A 22,867-nucleotide genomic window follows, 5' to 3' on the forward strand; every position below is an offset into this window, starting at 1 on the left:
GGATGGCTGACACCACTGATGATATTTGAAGTCTGTTTTAGTGTTCTCTTGGTGTAATTCCTATGTAACCATAGCGTAGCATCAGAGCCAGTGCCCCCTCCCTGTCAGTGGTCTTAATATACACACAGTACCAAGGATAGATGTTAAATGTCAGAAGTATCCAGTATCATTGTTCTGCATGTAGTCTTTGGAAGAGTGCAGTTGATGGTGTTTCTGCACTCCCTTGCCTCTTGAGACATCATCTTTCCACTTCACAAATATTAGCCCTCTATGTGAAAGTAGTATATTGTATACTACTGTTTATTTCCTGTGGACTAAATATGTCTAATGCTTCCTATCTTCTTTTTTTTTCAAAGCATTCTTTATAAAGAAGGTTGCATTCTTGCAGTACTGTGCATATAGAAACTGTACATATAAATATCTTGTATTGGAGATTCTGAATGCTTCTTTTGGTATTTCTGTGTATTATAAAAATACAGCAGCATGTGTTGCCCATTCTACCAGATGTGCTGTGGAACAAAACACAAATTGATTCTGATTTTTCAGCTATTTGTCCAGTGTGTTAAACGTATTTGGTTTTTTTGAAGTCGAGAGACATAATTTTGCCTGTAAATTCTTTAAGATGTTTAATCTTTGTCTTTTTGGTGATATTTTTCCCTTCCTTCTATCTTTTTTCCAGTATCTTCAGCAGGGAGTCAAAGCCCTCACTGTTAAATCCCACTGGGTCAATACTGGTATCATCCACGATAAAGCAAGGGCAGATGGACCTGCAACAGCTTCACCACCGAGCTGCTGTCATACCACCTATGGTATGGGGTGTTTTCAGTGATAATTGAAGGAGTATCTGTTGTCCCTAAAACTAGTTGCAACACTAAAGCAGCAAGAAATGGTGAAACAAATGAAGAAATATATAATTTGCTTTGTTATCATATTTTTGAGGGGGGGGTAAGTACGGTAGAAACAAATACACAAGTAATCATTTGAAAACATGTGTGGACCATTTGAAACACTTATACATGGACTACAGCCACTGCAGTGGAGACATTGAGCAAGATAGTTGCTTTAGTAAGTACCTGTATTAACGTACCTGATGTTAATACCTTCCCATTCTTGTAGGTTTCTTGCAGTCCCTGTACTGTTCCCGTTGGAACACCAGTGAGTGGTTATGCACTGTATCAACGGCACATTAAAGCAATGCATGAGTCAGCGCTGCTGGAGGAGCAGCGCCAGAGGCAAGAGCAGCTGGATATGGAGTATCGAAGTGCTGTAAGCCCTTGTGGCACTTCCAAGAGCCCTAATGTTGAGTGGGAAGGTAGGCATTTTCACATCTGTCATGGAAATAATCCTCCATTTTATGTCCATGTGTTACACTGCTGCCTCATTTAAGAATGAACATTTAGTGTACTGATAATTAACTATTGCTTTCTGATGGCACTTGATTGAAGGAACCTGTCTACTGTAGAGATCCTGCTGCAGTTACAGTGTTGGAGAACTACCTTGTAGCCCCTTTAGATAACGCAAAAAAACTGGCTCCATTTGGGTGGAATCCAAAAATGCGTTGTTCCTACAGAGAGAGATTCAGAAAGTTTAGGTGTACAGGTGAGAGGACCTAGATAACTCTGTGTTTTGGGGGAGCCCCTTTCAGAAGCTTACAGTGAAGATGGGAGAGAATTACTGAAGGAGTATGAGCACAATTAAAAGGAATGTTTTACTGCACTGGGGTACATATGTGGACATTGAGCACTGGAGTAGGGCACAAAAGTTTGGTAGAACTGTCGTACTCCAGCCTGTGTGTCTGCAGAAGGACTGTGTGAAACATTCTTTCACTTGGGAATATGATGGTTGGTTGCTTTTGTATGTATAGAGGATACTTGAACTGAACTCTGCGATTTGGACCTATGTTTCCTGAATGTGGCTCTTAGTGTGACCTTCAGTACAGAACAAGGCTAAAACTGCTCACGGAACCTGTCAGGGTGACTAAATAAGGATGTATCTGTAACCGTTGTTGGTTACAGGAAAGAGATTCAGGTGGACGGTGTATGTTGCATCATCCAAATTGCTGCATAAGATTCAAAGGATGCATTTATTAACTTTCATTAGACTTTCATATTATGCTTTCTCTCAGTGTATATTGGCTATATTTTCATTCTTTGAACTGAAATTAATTTAATTGTGTTAACAGCTTGCAAATTACAAACAGCTTAGCAGAAGGTTGCTTTTTTTTGTGCAAGAAAAGCATATCCTATGGGAGGCCCAGTTCTGTACTACGTGTGTAACTTTTACCTCAGCTTTCTTTACTTAGAAAAGGAATAGGTCCACAAACTGTACATTGTAACAGGGAAATAAATGTGTGAGATTAATGTACTGAATGTTACAATGTTAGAGGTATTATCACAGTTGCATAATTCTGCATTTTTAACTTTTATCTTCTTGTGCGTTGTTTCTGTTGTCTCTGCAGTATTAGCAACATAAACTATCGTGTTCTTTGAAACTTGAGTATTCTGTATTTAATATTCATAACAATTTTAAATTATGTTATGAAAATGCTTCACCTTAATTACTTTTACCTAAGTAAAATGAAAGAAATGTAACCCTTTTTTGGCCTGTTAAACTATTGAGAAAGGAGCTTGTAGATTTGTGGAGGGGAGGGTAAGACTGTGGTTTTTGGAAGTTGCTTCTTTAGGTGGGAAGTCTGGGGTTGCTTGAAAATACCATTTAACTGAAATACTACCTGAATAACTCTTGGCATTGGCAGTGTGGTATTATGAAGTGTGGGAAAGTTCTGGGGTGAAGTCTCTGCCAGCAAAAATCAAGGTGGTTGAGGCAAACAGAGAGGGAGGGATAACATGGTTAATGTAAATGGGTTCTACAAGCCTGGACATCTTAATCTGAAAACTAAAAGAGGCTGAGATGTCATCAGATCATTACAACAGCTACTTCCTAAGATATACTGTGCATATGAAAATTATCCTCCCACTGCCGTGTGCAGCAGAGACCCCACAGACTGTTTAATAACCTTGCATTGCATACATCAGAACACTTCCTGTGTTGTGGGGCATCTTGTCAAACTAAAGGGCCTGTGGCTGAATTGGCTTATGACAACATACACAGTACTTTACCATGGAATAAAATAGCAAAGATCCTTTAGAAAGCCATTATGGGATGATTAGTGCCGTCTTTTTTTGACTATGGAGGTTAAAGATGTAATTTCACTGCTGCAGTAGACTTGTTCTGGCTCGTAATTTTAAATACTTAAATTGTCCATTGCCAAGGAAAAGGTATCTGTGAAGTTCTGGTACTGGGTTTTTAATTTGCTAAATTCAGTGAAAATATATCTTTCCTTTAAACACCATTGATGGGTGATATCGGTATTTGAGATTTGATTTGTAAGTTCTCTGGGCAAGCAAACAAGGAAGAGAGGCTTTTTGCCTGGTGGGGTTGGCATATAAGTCTGGCTGAACATGCATGTAAACCTGGCTGATGCACAGGATTTGCAAAGGCATCTTCTTTAAATGAAATCTTTTTCAATGGCAGAGCATTCACTTAAAGGACATAAAGGAACAAGATACTGTTTTTCACATACAGAAAGTTTTTTCAAAGCTTTGGATGTCGAAGTATAGACATAGGAACATATTAAATTAAGCTGTACGTTAATACTACTTTTTAATTGAAAGATTTGTACCTGATGAATACATCTGACATTGGAGTAGGCCCTTTGTTAAAATTGTGCTCTAAACTGGACCTTTTGACTCTTAATTTCTAATCCAGAGTTCTTTTCTTTCTGACAACTTTAACCTTCACAGGAAAACCGGTGGCCTATATGCCGTATGCTGAGGTCAAGCGAGCAATAGAACAGGAAGCACAAGTGCAAAATACAGCCACAAGGTCAGCCTCTCCATACAGGCTATCTCCAAGGGAAGTCAATAAAGCCTCTCCCCAGCCTGATATGAATGCAGCTCGCTATAGTGTCCCGCCAGGTAAATATTTTGTTAGGTATCATAGCGATGTGTAGTCTTCTTTTGGAAACTGGACTTCTGTGACCTGATGTAGTATCAGGTTATTCTCTAAATACTTTGTGACTTAACAAAAGGAAATAGATTGTTTTCTGTGTGTGTGTGTGAATAGTTACTCGGTATTTTTCTAGCTCCAGTGAGGTTATATTTTTGTTCTTTATTGCTGCATCAGCTGCATAACATTTATTTTAGTAAGCAAATAGGATGTTCTGAAAAGTGTTAGAACAGCATAGGAACAAAGTCATCAAGAGTTTTTCAGCTTAATACAAGTACCATCATATTCAGGGGTGCCCTTTCTTATGAATGGGGGAGTTGAGGAAAAGAGAAAGCTGCTGCTATCGTTAGCATTAGTTTCTGACTGTAATTGCTTAATATTATAGTCTGAATGTTTTATAAAATAGTGAAATAACTGACAAATATGAATTCTGAAGCTTGGATTATAAAGTCATGCTAAGAAAAGACAAAATCAGGGAAGCTTAGATTATACTTGACTGTTTCATTCCATTTAAAGAATAAGAACTTTCTTTAAAAACAGGAAACCAACACAAAATTTGAATATACCCTGGGCTGTTATTTTTAAAAGCTTAGTTTTCAGAGTCTGCAATTCTACAGTGCAGCTTTTTCTATTTCATTTTGAGCTTTGAAGGGAGATTAGATACTCAGTTTCTATGTATAACATACACCTGGACGTAGTGAATTTCAGAGTTGTAAATACAGCTAGATAGCTTTTGAGTATTGTGAGGTAACTCCTGTCAGAAATTGTCAGATGAACTGGGCTATTTCTGTTCTTCTTGTCTCTCTAACAACGAGTAGAGCTGAAACAGACTGTAATGTTTAATGTACAATTTTTCCCCCTAAGTTCTCCAGCCAGCACCTCACCAAGTAATAACCAATATACCTGAAGGAGTCCGCCTTCCAACAACCAGACCCACCAGACCACCACCACCACTCATTCCATCCTCTAAAACAAGTGTGCCATCAGAAAAACCTTCCTTCATCATGGGAGGCTCAATCTCACAAGTAAGGGAATTATTATTTGAAAATCTGTGTTTACATCAATTTTTTTCTCTTTCACCAACCTTCAACATCTTGTACCTGGTTATGTGTTCACAGCATTAACACTTAAGATATATAAATGCCACCTCTAAAAGTCCAGGAATTACAGGTGCCTTAGAAAATAGAACATGTTGCAGTTGTTTACTTTTAGTAGCATGGTTGAGGACGTCCAGTTTAGGTGAACTGCATCTCCAAACTAAGAGTGCCACTACACTCCTGGTGTTCCGCACTCTGATGCTTTGCAGTGGTGTACTGTATCATTTTAAGATAGCACCATAGTAGTATTAGCGTTCTCTTTTAAACGTAGATATGATTCTTCATTCCAGAAACAAGAATTAACATATAATATATTTGTTGTTTCAGGGAACACCTGGCACTTACTTAACATCCCATAGTCAAGCTTCCTACACACAAGAAACTGCAAAACCATCAGTGGGTTCTATATCTCTTGGGCTGCCAAGGCAGCAGGAGTCAGCCAAATCTGGTAAGAAGAGAAAAGCTGATAGGTGTATTATATAGACTATTTAATGATTCATAACTGTAAGAAAAAAAACCCAAACTTTTTCTTCTTCTTCTGAATAGCTTCCCTGCCATATATCAAACAAGAAGAATTCTCTCCCAGAAGCCAGAATTCCCAACCTGAGGGACTCCTGGTCAGGGCACAACATGAAAGTGTGGTTCGAGGTAAAGAAAGTCATACAGGTTAAGAAACTTTGTCAGAGCCTGAGAAAACAGAGAATTAACTTCTAGAGCTCAAACTGCTGAAGTGTTATTTTTAAGTACTATATGATTAATCTGCTCCCTATTTTCCAAGGCATGTGTATTTGTAGCTAGCTCCTCCTATCTGCATGTCTCATTTAAAAACATTTGTTTCAAGGCATGCCAGTTTCAAAATTAAGTTGTTCACACAGAGCAGTACATGTGAAATATCCAAATACATCAAAAGAAAAGAAACTAAATACCATGGATTAATGCTATAAAAGACATTTAATCTGTAAAAGTCTATGTTAAGATTTAAATAATCTGCCTCAAATGCATGCTGTTAAACCGAAATTTTCTCTGTATTTTAGTGTAAACTAACAGTTCTCACTGGAGTTTTTAATTATTTCAAATAGAGTAGCTACTTTTTTTTATTTATTCTCATATTTATCAGGATGTCTTATTTCAAATCAGGTACCACAACAATACAGGAGGGAAGTATAACACGAGGAACTCCAACCAATAAAGTTTCTGTTGAGACCATACCTTCTTTGAGAGGCTCCATAACTCAGGTATTTTTCCCCTTACTGAGAAGGCTGTAGCAAAACAGCATATTTAAATTATCACCGTGAATGTATTTGCATGTCTGAAAAAGTAAATTAATATCACAGAGTAGGAACTGCCTTGAAAAAAGAAATTTTAATACAACCCGATGATCAAATCCCACTACTGCTGAAGTCAGCATTACCATTTCATCTTTATGTATATGAGTTTTTAAACTTTTTAAATAAAATCACCAGAGCCTTTGGTATAGCTAACTGAAGGCTTATTAGAATTTCATGAAAATAGCATCGCACCTGAGTTCACATATTAAAATCAACTGTAACCAGTCTTGTGCAGATGCTATTTAAACCAAAAAGGTAAATCAAGTGCTTTCATCTCATCATTTTTTAAATGCTATTGTTTTGGTTGACTTGGGATCTCTAGTTATCAAAGTAATAGTAGCAATTCTCTGAGAAGGGTAGGTTTCATTACTCTGGATAGAAATAAAACCTAATAGCACCATTAAGTATGTAGCATATGTTATCTTTCCCCAAAATGGTATTATAGGGTAAATGTTCTAGGTCATGAAGTACTTTTGTAATGTTGTACTCCCTCTTCTTCTTTCTGTATTTATTTAACAAGGTAGCAAATTGCCCACAAATAATCTTACTAATATTTAGGTTAAATGTCTATTAATAGAGGCAGAAGTTTAAGTCATACTGCTTGATAAAGTAATTGGTTTTCTAGATCTAAAAAATGTTGTAGGTTTTGAGTGGGGTTTTTTTCTCCCCTTCACTGCTCCCTATTCTCTTAAATACACTTGTTCTGAATTATATTGGATTGCTTTATATCCAGGGTACACCAGCTCTGTCCCAGTCTGGCATAGCAGCTGATGCATTATTGAAGGGAACTATCACCCGGCTGGCTACAGAAGACAGCAGCCCAGAAAAGTGCCGAGAGGAAGCTTCAGCCAAAGGCCATGTTATTTATGAAGGCAAAAGTGGGCATATTTTATCTTATGATAGTGAGTATTTGTATATTCTGCCTGATCAAAGTCAAGACTGCAGCAGGTTCTACTTTTATAATCCATAGCTGAAGTATATCTGCTTCCAAGTGGATAGATATAAACCTCAGTCACTGGGGTGCTGTCTGGGAGAAGTATTGACCTGCATGTGTTTTTGAGGGTGTAAGAATTAAAGTGATCCAGAAATTGTGCTTGTGTTTTGAAGAGTCTCCTGTACTATGTATTAAAATATAGTCAAACTATTTAATTTCTGTGCCATTTATTTTCAATTTGTCATGGAATATTTTTATTTTGGAACATCAAACAACCAAGTTTAAAAGTATCTGTATTAAAATCAAAACAAATGCATCATTTACCTTTGAACTTCAATTGAAATACTGATAAATTAGTAACTGTTTGAACAAATATATTTTTTAACAAACCGTAAAAGATCTTTCTATGGTTGAGATTTAATGTTCCAATATTACATTGACGTTGTAAAGTATTAATGACCTGTGGTCTCATTAAAGGTAATGCTCACGTGGGTTGGTTATTTTTTTTTATTGTCCACATTTCCTAACCACACTGCTGTAAATTTTTCCAGCTATTAAAAATGTTCGTGAAGGAACAAGGAGTCCAAGAACTGCCCATGAAATTGGTTTAAAGAGAAGCTATGATACAATGGAAGGAAATATAAAGCAGGGAATGTCAATGCGGGAGTCTCCAGTGTCTGCACCACTGGAAGGTAAAAACAGTCGCTTCCAAGGTGTTTTGTGTTTTATCCAAACCTTTTGCATTGATTTAAGAGTATCTAGAGTTATTTTATGGAACAGACTAAAAGAGAAATTAGATTTAAATCTTACACTACTAACCAAATCCATGCAATAACCAATACAATTAAAGTATGCTGGGAATATGACTGGAGTAGACACTAGTTTTCCCATTTCTTTTGCTGGCGTGTTACCATAACTGCAGGTAATTCAGCTGGCACTTACTCATCTCAGTAGATGTGATACGTGTAACTGACTCTTCACAGTCCCAGCGGGTTGTTGCAGAGCTCAAAGGACACCGAGTCATACTAGCATGGACTCCATGGTCACACCCGTTAGTTAAATATTGGTCTCAGCCATGGCGTAGTAACTTGGTAACACGTTGGCATGACCTTTTGCATTCCTGCAATAAACCTCTTCGATTATGCCAAGCAGAAGACTTGCACAGCTGCCATATCCTGCTTCAGGGCATCCCTAGTATTTTGATTTAATAAACTGTCATCAAATTAAGGCTGCAAAGGTCAAGTCAGGCCATTATGTAACTTTTCTGATTGTTTTTTTTTAAAAATACAAATGCAAGAAAATGTTTCATGCCTGAACTATGGAGTCTTATTCCTTAAGTGCATTTTGTCCCATCTTTGGGTAGCCCTTAAAGGCTATTTTGTGTATATTTTCATCAGATGGAAGAATATGGATTAGAGGTTTTTAGGCTGTATATTGAAATTCAGTGTTGCCTTTAAGTTGCTGATGCATTTGGATCATCTTCAGGCTCTTTTTGGCATATGAGAACCTGCTCTCATACTTTTATGCTGTATCTCGTCACTCTGGCACATTTTCTGTCCTCAGACTGTGGAAAATGATGAGTTCTTTGGGGGTTTGATTTAGATTCCTCCTGTAGGAACAATAAATTAAACTCTTACCAGCTGATTCAATATGAACTTTGATTAATTTGGAGGATGCTGAGGTATATTTTGGGGTGTTTTTTTTTCCTTTTTGTTCCACTTCCCATCGTGAACACCTTTCTTTACTAGGTAAGGAAACTGGAGTGTAAGAGAAGCAGTGACTGCTTTTGGGACAAGAGTTAAGCTTAATTATAAAAAAAACCTTGTGTTTTCTAAATATGTTAAAACTTGCAACAATGTAATTGCATAAATAGTTGAACTGAAAGATTTTTTTTTTTTTTTTTTTTTTTTTTTTTTTTTTTTTTTTAAGAGCAGAATGGTGTTTATAACATGTAGATACAATGCCCAGCATTCTTAGGCTAGGCCCTTTGGGCACTACCCTGATACAGATCCTGTCTGTAATGTATGTAAGAAGGAGGAGGGTTTTTGTTGGTTTGGGGTTTTTTTTGTTGGGGTTTTGGTTTTCTTGAATAGTTGTTTAATTCTCTAAATTATATTCATTTTAATTTTAGGTTTAATATGCCGTGCACTGCCTAGGGGTAGTCCTCATGCTGAACTAAAAGAGAGAACAGTGTTGTCAGGCTCTATAATGCAAGGTAAAGTATTGCAAGTTTAGAAGGCAAGCATTAATTACATCCTCAAAAATCTGGATTTCTGAACCTTAAAACTGTTATTAACAATGGTAGCTGTGTTAAAGGTGGAGCTTGTTTTATTAAACATGTTTTCAGAGCATAAATCAGCAACTTTCTGATATGTTATATACAAAGCTAGTGTGTAAACATAGCATTTTATTTCTTTTTGGAGAACAGACTTTTTAAAATATGAATACTTGGTAGTTAGCTTTTTTTTTTTTTTTTTTTTTTAATGAACACTGACAGTTCCCCAGACCTCTGAAGATGTATGCTATTGCCTTTATTTCAGCATCTGAAATAATTTGGGATGCTTTCAGTAGTTTTTTGAATATTTGTTCAGTATTATTTTTGTGGCAGGTTTTTTAGTGTTCAGAATATATTATCATAGACTATAGCAAACCAAAGTTCCAGTATTATGACATGTAGTTGGTTACTCTGTTTATGAAAAATGAGACTTATTAGTAGCATTAATATGACTGACTTTCTATAAAAGGCACGCCAAGAGCAACAGCTGAAAGTTTTGAAGAAGGCTTGAAATACCCTAAACAGATTAAGAGAGAGTCACCTCCCATAAGGACATTTGAAGGAGCCATTACTAAGGGGAAACCATATGATGGAGTCACTACTATAAAAGAAATGGGTCGTTCCATCCATGAAATCCCAAGACAGGACCTATTAAGCCAGGAGAGTCGCAAGACTCCTGAAATGGTGCAGACGACCAGGCCAATCATAGAAGGCTCCATATCTCAGGTAAATACAAAAAGCACTACTAGACTCGTACAGTTGCTTAAACACTCAGTAGTGAATAAATTCAGGATATTTGAATAATGACAAATGGGGGTTGGTGGTGTTTTGTGTTAAGAAACCTACCAACTTATAAAGCTTAAAAATATTTTCTGTGTATTAGAAAAATCCTGACGCTTCACCTGTAGGGAACACACTTGCAAGCAAATGTGAGAGAACTGACAAGTAACAATCATTAAGATCCAGTTGTATTCTGCACTGATGTGGTAGAAGCAATGAACTATGATATCAGCAATGTGATTTCCCCGCCCCCAGCCTGCCCCCAGCATGAGTGAAGCATTGGCAGGATAACCTTACCTGATCTTTTTCTCTTTTTCAGGGCACACCCATAAAATATGAAAGCAACTCTGGCCAGTCTGCCATCAAACACAATGTAAAATCTTTAATCACTGGACCAAGCAAGCTACCCCGTGGAATGCCTCAGCTGGAAATGGTGCCAGAAAACGTGAAGGTGGTGGAGCGAGGAAAATATGAAGATGTGAAGACCGGGGATGCAGTACGTTCCCGTCACACGTCAGTAGTCAGCTCTGGTCCCTCTGTTCTCAGGTCAACACTTCATGAAACTCCCAAATCACAGCTGAGCCCTGGGATTTATGATGATACCAATGCTCGGAGGACACCTGTGAACTATCAGAGTCCAATGTCCAGGAGTTCACCTATGATGAATAGAGTTAGTGAGGGTATGTTATTCCTATCCAGAGTAAGAAAAGAAGTTTTAATAATTTAATTTTAAACTTAATTTTAAACCGGTTTCTGTATCCCATTCTACTTTCTTTTATTCTAATGGCTTCTCTCCATTTGGAGGGTGGCTAAAAGGAATTTTCATAGGCTGTAAGCTGTTAATTTAAATAAGAAAATGAAAATCTGCCATATTATAACATGGAGGTGGGATGGCAATTCAATCTCAATTTGCATTTGATTATGGATCACATTGAAAGTGTTACCTACAAGCGTAACGTTTTAAGGGTGGGAGCTATTCCTGAATTATAGAGGTATCTAGATAAGGAAGATAATATAGTAAAGTGTAAGCAATCTTAGTTTTAGGATTTAGATTTCTCACTAGAAATAGTTTGTGATATAAAATAGTCTCTGTGATTTATTGTATCAGATTGCAGGGTCCTCTAGAACATTCCTTCAGAGCCAGTATATACTTACAGCTGAATTTTCTATTGAAAAAATATGCATTTTATTAATTTGGGTTTTTTATTGTTTGTAGCTGGAATATCTTCTGGGAAGCCAGCAAATCATGAAAGGAAAAACACACTTACTCCGACACAGAGGGAGAGTGTGCCAGCAAAATCTCCAGTCCCGGGGGTTGATCCTGTAGTTACTCACAGTCCTTTTGACCCTCATCACAGAGGAGCAACTCCTGAAGTCTATAGGGGTCACCTCCCTCCTCATTTAGATCCTGCTATGCCCTTTCACAGGGCTCTGGATCCTGGTAATACGTTTGTGTTGGTTTTTTTAGTTTTAGAAATATTGTATGCTTTGATACACGGAAGAAGTACCTTTAAAAGGCAATTATCAGTGGCCAGATATATTTTATAAGAGATTATATATACACACTGTTGTGGTTTGATTTCAGTTTAGTGGGGGGTTTATTATCTAACCAGGAAACTCGTTAAAATACTATTGTATAATGCCGTGACTTTGTTTTTGAAGCTGCCAGGTTGCTTCTGTTTTGTTAAAAAGTTCAGATAGTATTTTTAGATAAGTATTTGTGAAATACCTTAAAAGCTTTCAGGAAAGCTATGCAAAGAAGGGTGTGGAAGATGCTATAGAATTAAAGTGTAATCAGGACCCCTCTGTTCAGGACTGATTTATTCTCGCTGACGGATCATCAGGTTATCCCTGGTGATATTAAATACAGTAGACTTCCTTTTAACCTATCCATCAGTCCACATCTGTGAGGTATTTTAACCTTCTTTAGGTATTGCAGCCCTTTACATCTTCAGAACTTCAGGATTTATATTTTTAATCATGTCACTTCTCTAATGTATATCTCCAGTCTGGATTATTTAGCTTTTTCTGTCTGCATACAGTGCATAAATTCAATAAAACATCAGTATTAAAATGCTATTTTAATTCATTTGGCACTGGCTAGAGAGCATTGATAGCACCTCTCATTGAAGCTGTATAAACATCTGAAACTTTCGTTTGATATCACCCATACTGCTTCCTAAATCTTTTTTTTCCCCGTCCTTCACCCTCAGCTGCTGCTGCTTACCTGTTCCAAAGGCAGCTCTCGCCCACCCCAGGCTACCCAAGTCAGTATCAGCTTTACGCAATGGAGAATACACGACAGACAATCCTAAATGACTACATTACCTCACAGCAGATGCAAGTCAATTTGCGTCCTGATGTAACAAGAGGATTATCTCCTAGAGAGCAAACTTTAGCTCTCCCATATGCCGGAGCAAGAGGTATGCCTGTGGTTTTTCTGATGTTCTTTAAAGTGTGTTTTGGATATGAGGTGTGGTTTGGTTGATTGATTTGAGTTTTTTGTTGCTGCTTATAAATATATGTGTTGATAGATGCATGCATACAAGTGCATATGTATAGATATGTTTGCAAATGTGTCGTCCTACATCTACCTGACTTTTGTAGATATAAAGGAAAACTAAGTATGTAATCAATATTGTTAAAGGGAAGGCTGTAAGACTTATTAGTGTTCAAGAAGCTACTCTGTTTTATGCTAGTTTAAATTGATATTCAGAAGCATATTTAACTCATCTTCAAAATTCAGAAAAGAGAAATATATCAAAATGAGAGCTTCTTCAAAATGAAAATAAAAGCAACAGCTGAAAGGGTAACGGTTGTGAAAAACACGGTGATTGTTTAAAGACATTATGTTACAGAGTTAGCAAATGTGTGTGTGACCTGTTGCAGGGTGGGGGAAAGCCTAAATCAATTTGGACACTTAGCAGCAGGAAGGAGCTGTTAAAAGTAAGAAGACATCTCGCAAAAGTCTTTAACTCCTCAAACAAAAGAAAATGAAAATCTTGACAAGTTAAATGTAAGACCATAAAGGTCAAAAAACCTGAGAAACAATTTATAAAGCCAAATGAACTAGTAACTTCTTCAGATACACTAGAAGCAAGAAACTTGGCGAAGAAACTGTAGGAACTGATAAATCATCAAAACTCAGAAGTAATGCTTTAGAAGATAAAGCCATTACAAAAAGAAAAGCGACTTCTTTGCAGCTCTGTTCACTGTGGAGAGATTTAAATTACTGTGATGGAGTTTCTCTTTATGGGTACATGAGTTTGAACTCTTTCACATTGAAATGTTGAACAAAGTCTTAGAATAAAATAATAAAATGAATAGTTTTGAATCCTTGGGGTTACGTGGCATTCTCCCAGGAGTTACAAACCTAACAGGAAATCGTCAGTCTACCAGCTTGGTTACTGGATATGATAATCTGTCTGTTGCTTAAATCAGTTTTGATAATTATTGGTAGAATGGAAGACAGCAAATGTGAGGAAATTAGGCTGGTAGGACTAATTACCTTGGGGATGAGATACAGGATCCTGTAGTGTTTTAATTGGTTGGAAAAGAAAGGATAAGTGGTTTTTGTAGTAGGGGAAGTTATGTTGGAGTTCCAGCGGGACCTGTGCATTTCAACGTTTCATTTCATTTTATGAATATAAAAGGTCTGGAAAAGGGAGTGAATGATGTCAGGTAATACCATTTTCCTAAAAGGTGGGATTATGAGTAGAGGTGAAGTGTATTTTTCTGAAGGGCAATTAAAGGGAGTGCTAGAAATGCAAATTCTGACTTAGTATGTTCCTAAATTGCTGACTGCCAGATCTAAGAGAGTATAACCAGCTGGAATATAGTTCTGCACTTGCTTTGTTCTTATATTTTTTTTCACTAAACATTCACTGCTGATACTTGCCAATGAACAGAATATATAATGTGTGGACCGTTGGTCTGTCCTTGAATGGCCATTCTTATATGTGTCATCTCCTAACAGGAATTATTGACCTGAACAATATGGCTCCCACTATCTTAGTGCCTCATCCTGGAGGAACAAGCACACCACCCATGGAAAGAATCACATATATCCCTGGTACCCAGCTTACGTTCCCTCCCAGGCCTTACAATCCTGCTTCTCTGTCACCAGGTAAGAGCTCTTATGATTTGGTGATGTCTCTAATCATCTGACATGCCGAGATAATTGACCACCTTTATTTAGCTTTCATTAATGCCATGTTTTGATGTTTTCTCAGGCGATGCTTTTTGCATGCACTTCTCACTTGGATAGCAAAGGTTTTCCTAATAATATCCTTTATAGTTATATTAGCAACTGAAGGAGTGCTGACAAATTCAGAATTTGCGTCGTTCTATCAGGTCTTTACAGTCATTTGACTGTGACTTCACTAGCCTTATATTACATGTGTTGAAGGGTGGAATTTGTGTCTCTAAGCTGTCTGGTTTCTAACTGTATAGAAACCACTTTAGTAAAAAGCAGTTGACCCTTCTACTGTCACTGTATGTCAAGCTTTTGTCTTCCTAGATAAGTGGATAGTCTTGAGTAGATTGAAAACGTATTTGGGAAATTTTGCTGTAAGTGGGTGGCAGAATATATTGGCAAGAGTTTACATCAAATTATGCTTAACTCGAGTATCTCTTTTTGCTACTTCATTTTATCTTATGGACCTTCCAGGACACCCTACACACCTGGCAGCTTCTGCAGCTGCAAATGCTGAAAGGGAACGGGAAAGGGAGAGGGAGAAGGAACGGGAAAGGGAGAGGGAACGTGAGCGAGAGCGGGAAAGAGAACGAGAACGAGAGAGGGAGAGAATAGCTTCAGTCCCTGCTGAACTTTATCTTCGACCAGGTGAGTGCACATTGCTACATTTGGATCAGTTGTCTTGTAGGCTCTAACTGCTCATTTTCTATAGCCACTGTTAGCAACATGCAGCTTTTTAACATGGCATGACAAGAGTTTGGCTTTAGTCTGCACTTAAGGCAGGTTCCTACTACCTAGAAGTTCTGGTCATAATTGTAACTTCTGCAAGTACCAGGCTTCTTGATCTTTCTCTCATAGCAACGTAGTACCTAGGGAACGGTGTGAATCCCAGTTATCACTAGCACAACTTGCGTGTCATTTAGAGCATTGTAAACAGAATGCTACCATTTAAACCTTTAATACATACAGTCACATCTAGAGTGGTGGAGACAACTGGGAAAGGATGTGGAGGAGAGAGCATCAATACATTGTTCTGCATTGTTATAAGAGTGATCTATATATATTTTTTGTTTGTTCCCCTCTGCTCTATGTTCTGCAGGTACAGAGCAGCCTGGCAGACCTGGCAGTCATGGATATGTTCGGTCCCCATCCCCTTCAGTTAGAAGCCAGGAAAACATACTGCAGCAAAGGCCTAGTATTTTTCAAGGAACCAATGGGACAAGTGTAATCACACCTTTGGATCCTGCTGCTCAGCTACGTATCATGTATGTTTTATAAGTTACTGTTGCAGAGATATCTGTTCTAATATTTGAGCTTATTAAAAGGTGCATTTAGCCTGAGGAAAATACTAGAAGATGAGGATATACCACTATCTGATTGCTCTTGGATTTATCGGAAATGATCCAATGCATTTCCGCCAGTCCAGTTTGGATAGAAATTAGTGTCACAAAAGCTTGCTTTGTTGTACCCATGATATGGCTCTAGTTCTTTTGTCATGTGATATAATTCTGAATATTCAATGTTTGCCAACAGGCAGCTGACCCCTGGAGCTCCCTCTATTACTCAAGGGCTGCCAGCTTCCCGTTACAATACTGCTGCTGATGCCCTTGCAGCACTAGTAGATGCTGCAGCCTCTGCTCCTCAGATGGAAGTTGCCAAAGCAAAAGAGAACAAGCACGAAGGAACCAGAATAGAAGAGAATATGGGACGCCGGTCAGCTGTGGTTACTGAACAGCAGCAGATGGAACAGAAGACGCTGGAGGTAGAAAAGAGGCCTGTCCAGTGCCCCTATACGTCTGCAAATTTTTCTGGTGGGAAGTCCCAGGGACAGTCTTCATCAGTAGTCTATTCAGAGGCTGGTAAAGAAAAAGGACCTCCTCCTAAATCCAGGTACGAGGAAGAGCTGAGAACTCGAGGAAAGACCACAATTACTGCTGCTAACTTCATAGATGTGATCATCACTCGACAGATTGCTTCAGACAAGGATGCACGAGATAGGGGCTCTCAAAGTTCAGATTCTTCCAGTAGTTGTACGTATCTTAGTAACTATCTACTTCTTTGCCGTCTTAGCCTTTTAGGGAAATAATGAGATGTGAAATGATTCTGATGTTTAACAATGAAATATTCAGCTCTGCACAGTACAAACAGATCATAGAAAAATACAGTTTCTTGCAAAATCAAAGTTGTTTGCTTTATTTGTATTCCATGCTACAACACAAAATGCAGGATAATAAGACTAACCTTATCAGAAGTCAGGAAACCTAAAATTATTTGGTTTATGTTGGAACACTGTTTTGTGGAAGTATTTGTATCACCTTGCTTATCATGAGAAAAAGAGTGTTTTGACTTTGATTTCACAGATGTAATTTTAAATGGAAGCACTAGTGTTGCTATGTATAGGCAACAAAAATTTTCTGTGATGTTTACACCTTATTCTACAACCTTTGCTTTGATATTCAGTATCCTCCCACCGGTATGAAGCTCCTGGAGATGCTATTGAGGTGATTAGCCCTGCAAATTCACCTGTACCTACTCAAGAAAAACTACAGCCCTATCAACAAGAGACACCTAAACCAAGCCAGGCAGAGAGTAAGTTATCTGCATATGCCAATATTCTCACAATTATCTTGCTTATATTTACCAGCTCCATGAACTCATAATGAAGTTAAAATATCTTGGGAGTCCTTAAGTGACCGCTTACCACATTCTTAAATTTTCAGAAACTTTTGTTGGAAGCATGTTGTTGTTGCAGTAATCTGTGGAAAAACTAGAGCAAATGTATTGGCACTTGACATTAAACAGAGCTCTTTTACATTACCGTGTAGGTGATTTAATAAGAAATTTATTATTTACAGTTGTGGCATATTGGTGTTGATGCCTACAATTTTTTACCTATTAGTAAAGTTCAAACTATTGCAGTACAGTTTGCAGGTGAGGGTGAGAAATGAGCTGAAATTCACCTGTGTTGTGGAATGAACCTTTATTTATCTATTCTAAATTATAGGGCCTATATATGAAGGGGGAAAAGGTGGTTATCACACAGGATACCTAAAATCTAATGCAGAAACCTCTCATCTTTTATAAGCACAGAACTTTCAAACCTTGAAGCTTCAGTAATACCATCTTAACAGACTGACCTTTTCTTCTTCAACTAGATGACCCAAACAGGCAATATGAGGGGCCGATTCACCGCTATAGGACACAACAGGAACCCCCTTCACCACAACAACCTCCACCTCCTTCTTCCCAAGCAGAAGGGATGGCACATGTGCCCAGGACCCATCGACTTATCACCCTTGCTGATCACATCTGTGTAGGTTTATTTGCATGCATCTTTTCAGATGTGAAAAGTTTATACTTTGATGAAAACTTGTGTTTTGGAACATTATGTAATTATTAGTTTTACTTCAGGATATTATACAATAATGTGTCTGAACTTCTCATCTGTCTCATTCATCTAGTTCATGAATACGTTCACTCTGGCCAATGTCTGACCAAGATCTCTTTTCTATCTTTTTGGTCCCAATCAGCAAATTATTACACAAGACTTTGCTAGAAACCAAGCAGCTTCTCAGGCCTCTTTGCAGCCTCCCACCACTACATTCCAGAATTCCACCCCTGCTCCAACGCCTGTTTCTACCAGGGCAAAGACATCCAATCGCTACAGTCCTGAGTCACAGTCACAGTCTGTCCACCATCAGCGGCCAGGTGCTAGAGTGTCACCTGAAAACCTGTCTGACAAGTCCAGGGGAAGGTAATGCATGTATTCAGTTTAACTGCAAATTTAATTAGTGCCCAAATACGACATTTATAAAAAATAGTGCAGTAATCTTGGTGTAGATCAGAAGTAGAGGTATCTTTTAGGCTTTTTTTAAGCAGTGTCTGTCTTGCACTGTTTTTGGCAATTGCTTGGCTCCATAACATAGCTTACAGCTGTTTTCCCTTCACTTCTCATGCTTAATTTCCAGTTTTTAGAGGGGTGAAGATGTTTAATTACTTAGAACTTACTAGAGTCATTACGGTCTATTCAAAGTCACCTTTTTGAGATTGCCAAGCATACTAAAGCATGTAACATATGTAACTAGACATAAGTAGTTACGTAACAACTGGAATGCAATTACATGTGTTTACTACTGCTTTACATGCATTAAGAGTACTTATCTGTCTCTGAATTATGGATGTAGACCTGGAAAATCTCCAGAGAGGAGTCATGTCTCTTCAGAGCCCTATGAGCCAATCTCGCCACCTCAGGTCCCGGTTGTACATGAGAAACAGGAAAATGTTCTTTTGCTTTCCCAAAGAACTGAGCCTACTGAACAGAGGTATGTGTAAAACTGAGTTTTGAAAACATTATTCTCGATCTCTGTGCTGCAAACAGTATCTTTATTAAGTTTAAGTGATCTTCCTCTGGTACCACAGGCAAGTTGTTAATCACTGTTACCCTTTTGCCCTAGCATTCAAAACTTGCTCCTTGGGAGATGCTTTGGGAAGCCTGAGTAAAACATTATCTGTACGTTCCGTCTTAAATTTCTTGGTGCAAACAGTTTGTTCTATTGACACAAAACATCGTAACAGAACTTGTGGGTGCCAGTTCTATAAAACTGAAGTGGTTTTGGGGAAAGGTCTGTTTTCTACAATTTTTATTGTGTATATAAATATATATAAATAATTCAGGCTTCTCCTGCCTGATGGGCGTCCTGGATACTGTCCTGGTGAAGTGTGGAGGAGCCCAGGCTTCCAACACCTGTGATTCTAGAGCAGCTTATCATATGAAATAGCACTAAGGAGCTTAATTTCCAGGAGGTGTGAAGGCGGGGTGTCAGGGGCTCCATGCGTTGGGCAGCCCTGTTTCCCAGAGCTATTTGTCAGTCTGCCAGATCTGCAACATAAACCTACATGGGATCCCTGGCAGACCGTATCAGTGCTGGTGTCTTCAAATGTCTGGCAGATGCACGTTGGAATGGATGCTTCTGTCGTTTGCTTTGCTGCCTGCTGAAGAAGGAATAGCACCCAACGTGTTCACCATGTACTTATTTCAGGCTCATGCTGGTGAAATGGATCCTTTTTTTCTCCCCCCCCCCCCCCCCTCCACTCTGCAGTTGCTGACAGGCTTGGATATTAGCTAGATGTAAAGGGATTTTCAGGAACATGGCAGGGAAGATTGCACTTTTTAGAATTTTAAGGATTGTGGCCTAAGAAACCTGGAGTCTTTGTCTTCGTTATTTTATTTTTAGCTTATTTTTTTTCAACTGAAGTATGGGGTGGGTTTTTTGGTTTGGGGTTTTTTTTTAATTAAAATTGATTTGCCAGATTACTGCTGCTTAGAATACTAGAGTTAGTTTAAGTGCCACAGTGAACGTAACTTAGTTGATAATTTTTATTCAGTGCAAGTTGTTCGTGACCCTGGTATTAGCTTAGATTTTTCACCTGAATGTCTTCATGCTTTGGGGTTGTGGTTTTTTTCTTAAAACTCTATAATTGGAATACTAATGTTTTTATCATCTTTATAAATAGCCTAAAATTTGCATATTTTCAGATCTGAAGCTAAAATGCACCCCTTCTCAGTTTGACATTTACTTCAGCAATGCTTTTATGCTAATGTGACAGAAATTGTGTACAGAAAGTGTGCCAGCTACTGTGCATGTAAAATTGATGAGGGGTATGAAATACAAAATGTGGATCCCAGTCTGAATTTGTGCCATAGAGCAAGGATGGATAACTGGCAGCTCTTGAGCCAAATTCCAGTCTGTAAGGTTATTTGACCTGATTTCTAAGAATGCCTGAAATAGCTTATTTGCTTGGACCATGTGTGACAGAGTGGGTAAGCAGACTTAAAAAGAAATACATCTTTTCTAGTGGCATACTGGGGACAAGAGTGAGCAGAAGATTGTAAATAGGAGCAGCTAGGATGAGTATTTGGGCTTCTAGCTTAAGCATTTTGTTGCCTACCAATTTGCAGTGCAAACTTCAGCCAGCATGCAGGTTTAAAGGCAGGTAGGTGTCCCTGCGATAATTTGTGAGAGCATCATCTCTGTACCACTCTCCAGCACAGGCAATGACATGGTCATTTTTTCTGTGAGCTGTAGAATCTTAAACCGTTACCTGGGTAAAGCAGATGTCCTCGGAGAGTTATTAGACTTGTCTAGTCCCCAAAAAACAGGCTGAGGAAAGAGTCTTAAAGCTCATATGAATATTGGTGGTTTCTGCCTGACTGCTTTTGGAAAGATTTAAATGTACATCTTGAAAAATGTTCTCTCTCTCTGACACACGTTGGTCTTGGCAGGACTGACTCTCGCTCTCCAGGTAGTATGAGCTACCTGCCTTCATTTTTCACCAAACTTGAGAACACTTCACCAATGGTAAAATCCAAGAAACAGGAGATATTTCGAAAGCTGAACTCATCTGGTGGAGGTGACTCTGACATGGGTATGCAGACTTGCCTTTTCGTTGAATTTTCCAGCTTAAGCTTTATGTGACTGCCATCCACAAATGTCCTAACCTAAATATATTTCTAATAACATATGAATGAATATAAATCTATTAATACAGAACACATAACAATTTATGACCAAAGAACTGGAAGACTGTTAGCTTTTTTCCTCTTTTCTTCCCCCTTTTTTAATGCTGGTGTATGTAGGACTGTCACATTTAAGCTTTTTAACTCTTTAATTTGAGGGATGGAATTAGTTTCTGAAAACCATGGAAAAAACAATTAACAAGAAAGTTGTTAAAACCTGACATTCTAGTTAACTTTGTGTCCATAGTTTGTTTCATATGAACATTAACTATTACACATTTCCTTTTTGGAAAGGTGTCTTGAAACTGAATGTTTTGTGTTTTCTTGGGCCTTATGATTATGGCTGCTAAAAAGACATATTTTAATATAGCTTCAGTAATGGATACTGACATGGTGGAATATGATACTAGAACTATATTTTTGGTTTTTCTCATAGAAACCTTAACAGAACTTTGTATCAAAATTACCAGTGGTGAGAATTTAAGCTGGTTTTGAACTCAATACCTAATAGAGAGTGTTTATTTGAAAGTGAATGCTCTTGCATTGAGCAAGAAATTAATCTCATTCTGAGAAACAAGGCTGTGTCAGTAAGGGTTGCAGTATTCTTTTTATTGGATCCCCGTTGCGTGCATGATAGATTTTCCTCTGTTGAAAACTTCATGTGCATGCTTGGCATACAAGCACGCTTTTCAGTGCTGCCAGTAATCTTTTCATTTGTATATTGAATTCAGTGTTATGGTTTAAAATCTTTACCTATATTATGTCCAATTTGAGAATAACGTGGGGAAGGCGGTGGTTTAGCCACTCCAAAGTTGTTGCCATTAATTTTTTTAATACATACAAATACTCTGCCTCTGAGGTTCATATGTTAAAATTTGTATTTAGCGAATCAAATGCAGCTTTGCATCTTAAAGTACATAGATTGTGAAATCTCAAAAAGTCAGTCTGCTTTCTGAAGTAACATCTTTACAAGAAAGTTAGCCGTGACTGTATAAGATACTTTTACCCTTGTATTGATCATTTTCCTGAGAAGACATAGATGCACATTCATCTTAGAAGAGCGAGAAACAAAAAACTGAATATCAAAAATAGTTCAAAAGTAATTATACCTTGTGCATTAGGACTACTAATGATCACTTACAGTGATCATCATTACTGAAAAACTCAATGAAATGTTGTGTTTTAATTGCAGCAACTGCTCAGCCAGGGACTGAAATATTCAATTTGCCAGCAGTCACTACCTCAGGTATGTTTTTCAGTAAAAGAAACATCATATGTTTCAGAAAAAGTAAACTGATATACTATTTTTCATTTATGTGCTTTGGGGTGTCCAGTAAATGAGGAAGATTATGAAAACTTAAAAGGTAATATCCTACATGAAAATTTGTTCCCTGTATCATAGGAAAAACCAAAATGACCAAAGGAGGTTTCCGAAAATATTTAAATGGGAACTTAAACAAGAATGATTTATTTCTATGTGCTCTGCAAATCTTACACAGAAGTAGAAGTCATGAAATTGATTAGCATCTGACTTAAATAGAATTTAAATACAGTGCAGTTCAACAAAACTTGAGCTTAGTTGATCAAATGCAATTTACTTTATAAACTAGGGTATTTAAAATACTTACTGGTTATTTTTTTCCTATGATAAATACATGATAAAAACCCACCAACTGTCTATGAGACGAGGAAATTAAATATAACCTGTACTTTTACTTTGTTGAAGAGACAAG

The 22,867-nt window shown here is 37.8% G+C and overlaps 1 protein-coding gene across 4 annotated transcripts in view; it reads left to right on the forward strand.

The window, feature by feature from the left end:
• Positions 1–22,867, forward strand: part of NCOR1 (nuclear receptor corepressor 1) — a 74,558-nt gene that overhangs the window by 47,666 nt on the left and 4,025 nt on the right. For 3 of the 4 annotated variants that reach the window (XM_049803912.1, XM_049803911.1, XM_049803913.1), the window contains exons 21-44: positions 680–809; positions 1,117–1,312; positions 3,804–3,977; positions 4,873–5,033; positions 5,433–5,553; positions 5,652–5,753; positions 6,243–6,340; positions 7,167–7,335; positions 7,919–8,059; positions 9,499–9,582; positions 10,112–10,368; positions 10,742–11,102; positions 11,639–11,863; positions 12,636–12,845; positions 14,399–14,548; positions 15,092–15,265; positions 15,717–15,882; positions 16,151–16,647; positions 17,078–17,206; positions 17,773–17,930; positions 18,148–18,371; positions 18,802–18,939; positions 20,901–21,043; positions 22,327–22,380. In XM_049803912.1, coding sequence (XP_049659869.1) covers positions 680–809; positions 1,117–1,312; positions 3,804–3,977; positions 4,873–5,033; positions 5,433–5,553; positions 5,652–5,753; positions 6,243–6,340; positions 7,167–7,335; positions 7,919–8,059; positions 9,499–9,582; positions 10,112–10,368; positions 10,742–11,102; positions 11,639–11,863; positions 12,636–12,845; positions 14,399–14,548; positions 15,092–15,265; positions 15,717–15,882; positions 16,151–16,647; positions 17,078–17,206; positions 17,773–17,930; positions 18,148–18,371; positions 18,802–18,939; positions 20,901–21,043; positions 22,327–22,380 — 4,262 coding nt within the window. Of the gene's footprint in view, positions 1–679; positions 810–1,116; positions 1,313–3,803; positions 3,978–4,872; positions 5,034–5,432; positions 5,554–5,651; positions 5,754–6,242; positions 6,341–7,166; positions 7,336–7,918; positions 8,060–9,498; positions 9,583–10,111; positions 10,369–10,741; positions 11,103–11,638; positions 11,864–12,635; positions 12,846–14,398; positions 14,549–15,091; positions 15,266–15,716; positions 15,883–16,150; positions 16,648–17,077; positions 17,207–17,772; positions 17,931–18,147; positions 18,372–18,801; positions 18,940–20,900; positions 21,044–22,326; positions 22,381–22,867 lie in introns of those variants that run through there. The other variant, XM_049803914.1, reaches the window with a different exon arrangement.

Source organism: Accipiter gentilis, chromosome 6, assembly GCF_929443795.1.
Source record: "Accipiter gentilis chromosome 6, bAccGen1.1, whole genome shotgun sequence".
Classification (NCBI taxonomy): domain Eukaryota; kingdom Metazoa; phylum Chordata; class Aves; order Accipitriformes; family Accipitridae; genus Astur; species Astur gentilis.